This window comes from Ceraceosorus guamensis (genome assembly GCF_003144195.1).
Source record: "Ceraceosorus guamensis strain MCA 4658 unplaced genomic scaffold IE81scaffold_2, whole genome shotgun sequence".
Classification (NCBI taxonomy): domain Eukaryota; kingdom Fungi; phylum Basidiomycota; class Exobasidiomycetes; order Ceraceosorales; family Ceraceosoraceae; genus Ceraceosorus; species Ceraceosorus guamensis.
In genome coordinates this window covers 596,531-608,633 of record NW_020289997.1, presented here as the reverse complement: position 1 = coordinate 608,633, position 12,103 = coordinate 596,531, and the positions used below count along the sequence as shown (strand labels likewise).

The 12,103-nt window shown below is 56.7% G+C and overlaps 3 protein-coding genes across 3 annotated transcripts; 1 reads left to right on the top strand and 2 right to left on the bottom strand.

Moving 5' to 3' along the window:
• Positions 1–3,225: 3,225 nt before the first annotated feature.
• Positions 3,226–6,838, bottom strand: IE81DRAFT_319573 (hypothetical protein). Its single transcript, XM_025512758.1, has one exon. It carries the CDS (start codon positions 6,690–6,692, stop codon positions 3,282–3,284), a length of 3,411 nt encoding a protein of 1,136 aa, XP_025373341.1. The 5' UTR covers positions 6,693–6,838; the 3' UTR covers positions 3,226–3,281.
• Positions 6,839–7,296: 458 nt separating this feature from the next.
• Positions 7,297–10,565, top strand: IE81DRAFT_363592 (hypothetical protein; the record flags this gene model as incomplete). Its single annotated transcript, XM_025516790.1, has 2 exons — positions 7,297–7,572; positions 7,698–10,565. The coding sequence occupies 2 exons, from the start codon at positions 7,297–7,299 to the stop codon at positions 10,563–10,565; spliced, it is 3,144 nt and encodes a 1,047-aa protein (XP_025373340.1).
• A 168-nt stretch (positions 10,566–10,733) lies between these two features.
• Positions 10,734–12,074, bottom strand: IE81DRAFT_319572 (putative 40S ribosomal protein S15). Its single transcript, XM_025512757.1, has 3 exons — positions 12,013–12,074; positions 11,194–11,509; positions 10,734–11,003 (listed from the first exon to the last, which is right to left on the bottom strand). Coding segments are annotated over exons 1-3 (450 nt in total). The 5' UTR covers positions 12,015–12,074; the 3' UTR covers positions 10,734–10,871.
• Between the last annotated feature and the right edge of the window lie 29 nt (positions 12,075–12,103).

Below are 12,103 nucleotides of genomic sequence, written 5' to 3'. Positions count from 1 at the left end.
TCTGGATGTTTGACCCTGACGCGCGCTCACGTCTGAGTATCCAGCAACGCTTTCTGCTGCTGCTGCTGCCGCTGCTGCTGCTGGGCTGCTTGGCGCAGGTCTAGGCGAGACTGAGGGATCAAGACGACGTGGCGTCAAGGTGTTGGGCGTGGACTGGCTACTGATGGCGCTGATGCTGCTACTGCTGTTGCTCTTGCTCTTGCTCTTGCTCTTGCTCTTGCTCTTGCTCTTGCTCTTGCTATTGGTATCGGAAGGCGAAGCGATCAAAGAAAGCTCGTCGAGCTCGACTCCTTGCTTACTGTCGGCAACCGGGCGATGCATGCTATTGAGCATCCACGAGGCCTGATGAGCCTAGCTGCTAGCCGATCGAGCTCGACTCAGTGACTGAGACTGAAACTGGCTGACTAGCTCCGGACTGCTTCACCCAACCGGCAGGATGCACACTCGCAGCGTGTGCAAGCTCAAGATTCGAGATCAGTCACAGCAGTGTGAAGAGATTTGCCAGTTTGCGGAGCCGCGACGTTGTGCAGCGTATACTGTGACTGTACGTCGACTCACGACTATCGTTTACCGGTACAGCGCTCTTCGTGAAACGGCCCGCACGTCTAGCGGATCGCGCTTAGCGGCAAAGCCAGTCAGATTCAAGGTTACAGTGACCGTCTTTTTCGGCTCTCTCGTCTGCGCGTGTCCTCCGCTCGACGGGATCCTTGCGCTGCCTTGCTTCCGCAAAGCCCGCCTCGCTTAGGGCTGGGAGGACTGGCACAATGCGAAACAGTGGAAAATGCCGCTGCACATGAAGGTGCCAGCTGCTGTACCGGTAGAAGTCAAGGTGCGAGCGAGCCAACAAGGGACGTGGATCTGCTGGGCGAGAAAAAGAAAGCTTCCGGAGAGAGGGCGGGTCTAAAGAACAGTCCGCGGCCGCTGCTGTGCTGCTGCAAGGAGCGCTAAACGGATCCGCTGGCGAGATGTTGTGGGCCGTTGCCTTGCCCGAGAAGCGAGGTGCAGGGGAAGGGGAGCGGCGTTTAGCTGTTGCGCGCCTCAGCAGCAGCGCTTTAGCGCGAGAGTGTTGCAGCGAAAGAAAGCAAAGAGGGAAAAAGCTGCTTTGCTGCTGCTCTTCTCTTCTTCTACCCTTGCTGCTGCTGCTCGCTTGCCCGTTTGCCGCCGCCTCTGTATGGTGATCTTATTGTCACTACTGCTCCAGTTTTTGCACGCTGCTGAGCTCTACAAGTCGCTCGGCTATTGCGCACTTTGCTGGTCGAGCTGTCGTGGATCGGGGTTCAATTGCAATAAGAAGTGGCTCAATTGAGAGCAGACGCCATGCACTGCAAAATGTCGCAGACAAGAGCAAGCTTGGGGAAAGCAGTCGGTGGGGAGGGGCTTGATTGACTACCGAGATCTCTCCTGACGCACGGTGCCTGACAGCTTAAGTCACAGCGTCGCGGGTCGGTGTTCAAAGGCTTGTTCGCACCTGACGCGTGAGGATTCAGTCAAGTTCGGAGGCGATTAGGCGATCACGAGCTGCCCAGAGATTGCGAATTCGGAGTGGTGTGGAGGAAAAAGCTTGAATGAAGGCTCAGGATAGCTAGCGAAGCTTCACATGGGAAGGACTTGGCAAGGGGAAAGGGGACTGGATGTCAGCTAGGAGGATGGAGGAGCTTGTTAAAGCCTCGTACCCCGTCAGGCAGAGCCCTCGTCCACGCCCTTCCTCTGCTCGTCTAGATTCACGATTCAGAGTGCATGTAGCAAGAGAGCGCGCGCCTAGCGGATACTGCTGGCCTTGGCAACCAACGGACCCTACCTACGTATCCGGTCTTGAGCACGAATGCGATCGGCGAGGCACGACGGTGCGCCCCCAGACGACGGTGATGAATCTTCGAGACCCAGGCCAGTCGCTGCATGTGCAACTTGCTTTTCCTGTTCGAGATTCGCCGAAAGCGCGCAAGCAAACTGAGACATTTCGCGTTTCGGGCCCAGGCAAGTCCGACCCTATAGTGCGGAGCAACGCTGGGCTACGAAGGCGCGGGGCCCCTGCGGACATCCACGACTCGTGACTAGAGTTTGATACGTAGTCAGTCTAGACTTTGCCCCTTCATCGTCGAGAGGACCTGGAGGAGTTGCTGCCCACATAGGGGCAATATTGACCTGCTCCGCTTTCGCATGGTACCTGCAAGCGTGGTCGCACGTCAAATGCGGGGGTTCTCAGTCGAGTCCACTCACACTCGCTGGTGCCTGCAGCTATGCAAGCTGCGTATACTGCATAGAAGACGGTAAAGATGATCAATTGCGACGCCTTGCCAATTTGCCTTTTTGTGATAAATGCCTAAGTGAGGCGTGGTGCCAGCTCATTTTCACAATTCGTGATCAACTTGAGCCCTTCCGCCATGACACAGGCTGAAACTGAGACGATACGTCGTCGCACAAGCTTTACGTGGCCCCACGAGCGGTCGCGCACGGGGGTTCGTGTCTCGATTCAGATGCGGGAGAGGGAAGCCCTTCAATTCTGAGTCCATGATTCGCACTCTCTCCCCGATTGAAAGCGACTAGCGCACGCTACAAAGCTGCTCTCGCTGGCGTCGTATTCAGACTCATGGCTGCGCAAAGCAAGAATTGGAAAAAGGTCTGTTAAGCTATTATTAGCCTTTAAGGCGGAAAGAACGCTTCACCTCGTACCAGGCATCCATCTTATTTTGGCACAATTCACACACACATCGGCTAACCCACACCCTTCTCACCACGCGAGCCCGCGCTAGTGCCTGGGAGGGCCGGCCCAATTGCCGAGCTAGCAATCAAGAATGCGGCAATTGGATTAGTGCCAGCATAGGCGTGGCTTGATCTTGGCGGACGCGCAGGCGTTGGACTCGTTCGAAAGGATTGTGCCGGATACGACGGTGATGAGCCAAGCCACTCAAAGTCTTTGACCGTACCATGAATCAGAGTAAGTCCGAGCTTCCCAAGGTGGCTTGTTGATGGCTCTCCAATTAGTGAGTGCACCTTTACACGCACATGTGGACGATGCTGCGTCAAACTCCTTGACGCGCCTCACAGACGCCAGTCCAAGTGTCTCTTCGCCAAGCTTTGTCACACCACGTTCGCAAGTTGGCATCGCAGAGGCACAAAGCTCCTGTCGCAATTGGAATGCTACAGATCTTTGGCTGACTCACTTGGCCCGTGCACGCACAGGCTCGCGCACATCTCAGTCAGTGAATGGACACTGCTTCAGATGACGTCTTCTGCGCATTTCTTGTCATATTTTCTAAAGCACCAACGTACAGTTCAAAGTATCATTGCCCTCTCCCTCCTTTGCCACCGTGATCTTTCCAGGGTGCGTCGACAAGACTGGACACAGTGTTCAAGCTGTGTAGCCTAGGAGACGCGACTGGAGAGCCACCACCGTCCAGCAAGGACCTTTTCCACGGCGACAAAGCAGCGTCGACCGAAAAGGGCGATCTGCGATGCGATAGCCTTCGATGACGACCAGATCGATCAGCCTTGTGGACATCTTCATCCAACTTTGGCTCCAGATGCTTCAAGGCACTGTGACGCTGGCCACAACCGTCCTCGCTCGGCCAGGCAGTCATGCCTGTTGCCCTAGAAGACTCTTCTTGTCTGACCGCGACTGCGTCTGACGCCAATGCGTTTGCAATGGGCCGTTGCTCGATGCCACCTGAGACTTTACGGTTTTGTGCGCTCACAGAGGCACGATGACCCTCAACCGCGGGCTCTGTGGGTGTAAAGTGACCGGACGATGCCTCAGGTGATCCAGATGTGGAATGCCAGCGCTGTAGCTCATCCTTGAAGGCACGCTGTAGAGAGTCTACATTCTCGCAAGATCGCAGCAGGAGGCCTTGCAATGCTGATTCGAGTAGAGCAATGTCTTTTGCACGGGGATGCAAGAGGCGAAGTGTCTGCATGACTCGCCGGAGACGATCGCTGACAGCGCTGCTGTCGTCCGTCGGCATGGGCACGGTGCCGGACTCGACGCGCACGTCCACAAGTCCTGGCGTTAAGCTGACGTTGCTAGACTGCAGAGAGGAAGCGAGCAAGCGCTCGAGACGTCCCACGTCTCGAAAGACGATTTGACGCATTTTCGTGCGCCAGGCGCGCACGCGACGAGCCCAAGGACCATCCACTGCGTCCCCCTGCTTCGGGTCGCTTCCGCTGGACAGAAGTAGGGTGATTTCTCGCCCTTCCAGAGATCTGATGGATTGGAGAAGAACGTCTTCGAGTCCACGAGGCACGGCGCTCTCCTCCTCGACAGCCAGAGCACCTAGGACACGGGCCCATATCCTGAGAAAATTGCTGCGAGGATCGTTTTCCCTTGCGTCGCCTAGCCCGGACACCCCCCGCTTGACAGCTGAGGACGCCTCGAAAGACGTCACATCCCAGACTCCGTTTCTGATGCCTTCCTGCGCGACGCGAAGCACTTGGACACCATAGGAGAGGCGTTGGGCACGAGATTCAAATCGCAAGACTTGACTGAGCATGGCGATGATGGCACTTCTCTGGGCTTTTCGAATCTCTACGAGGTCACTGCCATGCGTGAAGTCGGAGATAGCAGAGACATTAAGCCCGATAAGCTTGCGGGAGGTGACAATAGCTCGCCTCGCCCGATCTCGGCTCAGGTGGATGCGGACCAAGAGGCGCCAGGCTCTTGCCAGTGCGCGTGTCGACCTGGCGACAGCCAGCTGATCATCTGGAGTGGCGGACGAGAGATCCGGAAGAGATCCTTTCAGCTCGCGCAGCGGACTCAGCCATTCTCCCAGCGTCTTCACGAGAGAGTGCAGGCGCCTCAGGTCTGGCTCCGGCCGAGACTGTCTTGCTCTCCGAGATCGCCGAGCGTCGGACACGAGCGATTCGTGCATTTGAAGCTCGAAATCGATGAGCGCACATAGCGATCTCACTTGTGTTGATGCCGATGCGCTGCAAGTAATGGCAGCAGCTGCGAAATGCTGCCACTCGCCGTGCGAAAGTCTCGAAGCCAGACGCCGGATGGGCCGCAATGTTGAGAACGTCGCGACTCCGAGCCTCACACTTGTAGAAGAGTCCTCCACGTTCCAGACTAGTCGGGCCGCTGCAGAAACCAGACGTTGAAAAAATACTGGATCCGGTGGCAAGCCTGCTTCTCGACGCCGAGACGAAAGCTCTGACAAGCGTTGCAATGTTCGATATACTCGCTTGGAGCGTGATTCGAGCAGACCTTGCAAGGTCTGCGAGTTATCTCGTGGCTTTGCTGCTTGCCGGACGTCATGAGCGTGCGCGGCTTGCGCAGAAGTCGCTGCTCGTCGCCGCAGACCTCCCGGAAGGCTGTCATGCCACGAAGATCGTCTTGACCGGCAGCAAACTTGCAAGTGCGCACGAAAGTATTCGCTTGTATGCGTCAATTTTCGCAGCTCTTCATTACCAGCGGTCTGCACAAGGCGGTCTGTGAGACGGTCTAGCTGACGAAGAAGCGCGATCCGCCAGCGGTGAAAGTGGTCGGATCCCAGATATCGCAGCAGCGCGGCAAACACCAGCTCGACCTGAGTGAGGAGCCTGCGAGCCCTTGCTGCCAGCTCATCGAGACTGCTGGCAGAATTGGTGTCGAGAAGCAGCTCTGAGGGCAGACTGATCCAGTCTTGAAGCTGCCGAGACAAGACTACGAGGACTTTGTGAGCTCCGCGGATCTTGGCTGACTCCACTAGACGCGCGAACCGCCGAATGGAATGCACGTTGGCTTCAAAGAACTGGGTTACGGGCTTTTCGGTCTCATCTGGCGCCTTCTGCTTTCCCTTTGCGACCTCAGACGTGCTCGGCGGGCGTCGAAAAAGGTGGACCTCACTGAGTAGCATGGCTAATAGCTCATCATACTTTGTATGCACCAAGCTGGGCCGCAGCGGATCTCGAACCCCGACTGTTCGGTCCCCCTTGAACCGTCCGAGATATGTCGCCCCTTCCGACGACGCACTTTTTGTGACCCTCGCTTTTGTCGCTTTGGCCCTCCGAGATCTTCGCAATCTTGCCCACGACGGCAGCGGCATGAGCGCTTGCGCTACTGAGACTTCTAGCCGCGAGCTTTCTGAGCTTTTGAGAGGCAATGATTGATGCAGCAGCCACAGCAGTAGCTCGAAGAGTTTCTGCTCCGGCGAAAACACTGTGACCGGATACGAGCTGTAGGTTGCCTCTTTCGTAAGTCGCCTCGCCTCCACTTCGACCTTCTCGAAGCTCACGGCGCGGCCGTCAGCAGTCAGCAGATACTGATGAGCATCTGCAAGTGTCTCATTCACGCCTCGCCTCCGCTGCGTACTCTTTTGTGCCGAACTTGTCGTAGGCTCTCGTCTCTCATAGAGCAGCGGAGCCGAGGCGCGGAAGCATCGAGTGGGCGTGCGTCGGGCCGAGAATGCTGGCAACAAAAAGTCCGGCAGTGGGAATGCTGAAGCTCCGGCGACTTGGTGAGGAGTTCTGATCCCATCGAAAAGCAGCTTGTTATGTGAGCGTTGGGCTGTCGAACGAACCTCGATCTGACGTCCTGGAGGGTGGGGAGCCGAGGCATCCTCAAAGCATTGGGGTTGACTTGCTACGGTGTCGCAAAGATCGCAACGTGCTCCGAGTAGCCGCCTCTTGAGCCGCATAGGAGGCTCCGTGCCATCGACCCCTGAAAGCCTGGAGCTTTGACCGCTGGACGTTGCTGCCGCCAGTACACGTCGGGTGGTCATAGCCCGCGAGCACGCAGAGCTCGCCGCCTTGAGAACTAAGTATCGCCGAGCTACCTTGCGAAGATGGCACTTTCAACCAGATACATCACAGGAGCAGTAAATCGGGCGACGAGGTCAGAAGGACGTGAATCTGGTGAGGTGCTATATGGTGGTGCCCGGCCTGCAACCTTCGTGCTCAACCACGCTTGGCATGTCTGTGTCGAACCGGAAAGCACGCTTTGGTCAGTGCTGAGGAGCGGATCTTCCCTGCATCTTCGCGGTGAGACGCTACCGGCCGACAGAATCTCCACACGCGTAATATGCATCGCGCTCGAGTCCAGCTTGTGGTTTGAGCAATCACATTTTGATTGTGGATGCACAGGCGTCCAAGCTTCCCAGTTTGCCTGCCATGCTCTTCTCTCTCTCCGCAATAACGCCCTCTTTCCACGCCTCACTGTAGCTGCCAAGATCTACCTCACCACTGAATCGCTAGGCATTACGCGCGAAGCAGCAGACATGAGATAGGGCTGTCTAAGCCTAGCGGCAACGGCAGGACCTCTTCGAGCATTGCACTCCACATAGCAGACCAAGAATCCACATCCAGCCAGACAGCAAAGAGGTAATCATGCCGCGAGCTCTTGAGGAGGAATCCGATGTGATATCTGCAGGACCGTCCTTCAAGTCCGTGCGAGTGTCGCCCTACTCCCATGCCACAGCTACTCCTAGCGCAAGATCAAAACGATCTGCGCCTACAGATCGCCCAGAACCCGTTGAAGTGACCGCCCTTCGAGATGCCGAGTCATTGCACGCTAAGGATGCTGCGATCAGGAGTCGTGCAGGTGCGCGCACATATCATCCTAGGGCGACTGTAGTCCTGATTGGAATGAGGGGCGTAGGAAAGGTGTGTAGCTGGTGGAGATCTCTACGAGAGCCAAATCAGAGCACGTACGAGGGGCGGGCGCCTTGAGCAGACCCACTGAGCTGCATCTCGTATGAAGCTGATTTTGAATCCTACTTCGCTTGCAGACAACGCTTGGGCTCATCGCTGCAACGGCTATGGGTAGGCGTTTTGTGGACACTGACACGGCAATTGAGACTAGCCTGGGCACAAGCATAGGCACATTCATTCGGTCCTTTCCCTCTGCAGCGCTCGGTTGGGCAGCTTTCCGCGAAAGGGAAACACAAATTGTTCGGACAACACTAGCCAAACACCCTTTTGATACCGTCATTGCTACGGGAGGAGGGGTGATCGAATCAGGCGACTCTCGAGAAGCTTTGCGGTCCTTTCGGCACGTGTGCCCCGTCATTCTGGTGCTAAGGGAGCGAGAAGCTGTTCGCGAGTATCTCATAAGCCAGACTTCCCGCCCGGACTATCAAGAAAGTATCATCAACGTCATGCAAAGACGCGAGCCTCTCTTGTGGAGCTGCGCCTCGCATGCCTTCGTATCCTTGACTTCGGAGAAGTGTGCTAGGGAGGGCGCATCGCATCCCCTAGCCCTCAAGGCGGTTGAGCAAGATCTACTGCGGCTGCTGCGCTTCATCTTCTCTCATCCTAGCGCCCTGGGAGAATCTCTGTACAGATCTCCGGCGGGCTCTAGGCAGGTGTCCCCGGCTGTCACGCCTGGTGCAGAAGCCTCTGTCCTCCCGCAGTTGACCCTTCTCGATAGCTACGACGCGCCCGACCGCAAGGATCAAGCGACGACATTCCTGCATCCGCCAGGTCCCTCGGATCCAACCAACCGAGCACACCTCTTGACAAGACGGACTGCTTTCCTTTCGCTCACGTTGCCTGATCTGAGCAAGGTTTCACAGCAGGCTTTCGACGAGATGGTGCAAGGTGTAGATGCTGTGGAGTTGCGAGCAGACACGTGGCACGCGCTTGCAAATGCATCACGAAGCAACAGGGCAGCATTACCGAGGGAAGAGCCGCCTCAGATTGACTTTGCGGAAGTCGCCATACAAATTGCACACGCCCGTCGATTGAGCCGTGGTCTCCCTCTGCTCTTTACTTTGCGGTCAGATCGCGAAGGGGGCCATTTCTTCGACGACCGCCACATCTCCTCAAGAGACGCGCACAGCCCCCACTCCCAAGCGCTCTACTTTTCCATTGCGGAGCTAGCTATGGATGTTGGGGTCGAGATGCTGGATGTTGAGTTGGGCTGGGACACCACTAGACTATCAGAGCTCATGTCGCGCCGCGGTCGAACACGAATAGTTGCCAGCTACCACGACATGCGAGGCGATCTGCGGTGGGATTCTGCTACAGCCATGCAGCTCTACGATCGAGCGAGAAGCTTCGATGGAGTGGACATCGTCGAGATGATAGGATATGGAACACCGACGCATCCCGAACAGAACCTACATTTGCTAACATTCCAAGCACGCGTGCTGGCTCGCGCCGCCAGTGATCCCGGCCGAAAGCTGCCTCCACTCCTGGCTATCAACATCAACGAGACTGGACGATCTACTCGGGTCCTCAACATGGTCCTTTCGCCTGTCAGCCACGCTGCACAACCACTTAAAGCAGCGGTAGGGCAGATGAGTTACGCCGACGTCAGTCGTGCTCAGCATCTCCTCGGCGTTAGCTCCGCAACGCGTTGCTACGAGATCTCGACGACGGAGCCGTTATCAAATATCAGCACATCAGGGCGATCAATGCATTTTTCATCCCGGCTGCAGCGCGCTCTGCAAGCTCTGGGCGAAGCCCATGAGGTCTCGGCATTGTCGGTGCGTGATTTGCAGGTTCAACTTCAGGAAGCCGAGATGCGCTTGCCCGCCTTGGTCCAGGATGCAGCCGTGCTTGGTATCAACCTCGTCAGCGGCGCGTGGTTAGCACAAGAAGCTATCTTGGGTCGCTTGGAGGCATGTAGCGCGCCTCGAACGTTGTCTGCTGCTGTCGTTGGAGCTGCCGATGTGCTGTATCGTACCGATGCCTCAAGTAGACTCATGGGAACAACCGCCGGTGCTCTGACCCCTCAAGGATTTATGGCAATCGCCGCTCCTTTGGGCGCGGATCATAGTCTTCCGGGAGCCATCGAAAGGGTGATGCAGCGGCTGCTCAGTCCTATCAACACGCCGAGCCCAGCAAATTCAGCGCTGGTCATTTGCTTGCCTTTGCGATCTGACGCCACGGCAGAAGCAAAGGCAGGGAATAGAGTGGCACTACGGTCTGCCGTGCTCGCCATGGCCCGTCTTGGATTTGGCAGCTGCGCCGTTGTTGAGGATTGGACTCAGCACTCACGATCCCCAGATCTCGACGCGTGGACGAGCAAGGTCGCAGTCTATGCTCAAGCCGAAGCTGCAGCGACGCACAGAGCAGCCATGGCACATACCCCAGGCGGTCTTGGCTCTCTCGAGGGCGGTCACAACTCCCACGCGAGAAAATGCGCAATTGTGCGACTCTCGAGTGAAGCCCTGTCGGATGTGGTCGGTGGCATTAAAGCCGCCATCGTACCGAGCGAACGTCGCAGCTCACACGCTGCGGAACATGGGCTCCTCTCGCCACACGGTCTCGCAAGAGACAAGAACGAGCGCAGCTTCGCCAACCACGTCAGGCATCCTCATGCGGTGGTTCTGGTAGGAGGGACAGAGCGAGCTCAACGGAGCGCCATCAGTCTGCTCACGGGCCGTCCAGATGTCCATCCAGACGACATTGTCTTGCCAGCGGCGCTGTGGGAGAGCAATCTCGGAGGTACGCTGATCAGATTCCCGACTGAGGAGCTCCAAGACGTGCAAAGCGCCGTGGAAGCACAGCCCGATGAGTTTGAAAGCGAGGCTAGCCTAGAGCAAAACGGTTGGCTACTCGTGCCTCCGCACGTCATAGAGCTGGATCGCTTCAATCACGGCATCTTTCCAGCTTTGACCAGGAGACGCGCACCTCGCAACATTTCTTGAAATCGCATCGCGTCGATGCAGGCTGGCAGTCCACGCCGCACATCACCGCTTGTCTTGTCTCACGTCACCCCGCTGTACTGCTAGACAGCTGGCATTCTTATCTCAATCGCAATGCCAACGTCACCTCGTTCTCCCAGCAGCCGAAGTATGCTCACAAGACCACTCATGTAGCTCGAGACTAGTCTTAGTTGCGTGAAATACGCCAAAGCGCTTGCATATGTGTCCTGGTTCAAGTCAAAACCAGCAGTGCGTGAAGTGTACATTGGTGACTAAAATGCCACCTTTTGTCGGCTTGAACCCAAGCATTTACTTGGTGGGAACGAATCGGAGAACAGCACCAGGTCCTGGCTTTCCGTGGTTGACGGGAGTGTATGTGCAGGAGAATTCGCCAGTGTAGTGTCCAATCTGCTCGGGCTTGATCTCGTTGGGCATGAAGATCTGTGGTGCAGAGGCGGCGCGCATGTCAGGATCGATGATCAGCAAGGTTTTGCCCAATACATGACTCTGCTGTCTACCCGGCCCTCCAACATCATTGGCGATAAGACGAGCTCAACGAGCAGTTGCGTGTCCTTTGTTCTTTTCGCGCCCAGGCGCACACCCCCTCCGCGAGCGAGGGCCGCGCACTCACCTTACCGTTGTAGACACCGATGACGGAACCGACCATCTCGGGGACGATGATCATGTCGCGCAAGTGGGTCTTGACCATGGTAGGCTTCTCGTTGGGGGGAGCCTCCTTCTTGGCCTTGCGCAGCTTCTTGATGAGGTTCATCGGCTTGCGCTTAAGACCTCTGCCAATGCGACGACGGGCACGGGAGTGCAAAAGGCTGACGAATTCCTCGTTTGGGAGATCGAGGAGAGCGTCCAGCTCGACTCCTCTGAAAGAGAACTTGCGGAAAGCTCTGCGCTTCTTCAGCTCTGCGGCCTTCTCGGCGTCGTAAGAATCCCTGTTTTTGCGCGAAAGAGGCGCAGAGAGCAGAGAGCAAAAAGAGCGGTCAGCATGAGAAACCTTCGATCATGCGCAGGGTAGACGAGAGCGGAGTACGGTATCGCCCAACGTCCATCCTCCTCGCAAGCATCGGAGGCGTCATTGCACCAAACGAATCTCAATCTCCTCTCGCAATGGAGCGGATGCTTTCGCTCATGAGCACAAAATCGCAGATCGCACTGGACCCGCGATCCGCGCCCACGACAAATCCCCAACCAAGTCCTCCTACGAGATGGGGCATTTCCGGCCTGTCGCTGCTTTCGATGACAATTTCTGCTGCCATGCCGGTAATGCCCATGACAAACACCTCTACTGCAGCAAACAGCATTCTTTCGTTGCCGCCGTCGACTCTGCTCCTCGATCGCTCCGCGAGAAGCCTGCTCTTCTTGAGCAAGGGCAGCGTGGCGAACCAAGCAATCGCGGTTCCAATGAGGAGCGCGATTGCCGCAGAACAATGCTCACATGTTGGGCAGTCTTGAGGAGTTGCCGAAGATGGGTTGTGTATGACGAGTGGATGCGATGCGGTTAGGAAGCGAGAGCGTACGTTGTCAGC

Coding starts and splice junctions, on each gene's coding strand:
- IE81DRAFT_319573 (XM_025512758.1), bottom strand. CDS start 6,692: ATGACCACCCGACGTGTACTGGCGGCAGCAACGTCCAGCGGTCAAAGC.
- IE81DRAFT_319572 (XM_025512757.1), bottom strand. Junction 11,004..11,193: donor TCGGTGTCTACAACGGTAAG/GTGAGTGCGCGG, acceptor TCTGCACCACAG/ATCTTCATGCCCAACGAGAT.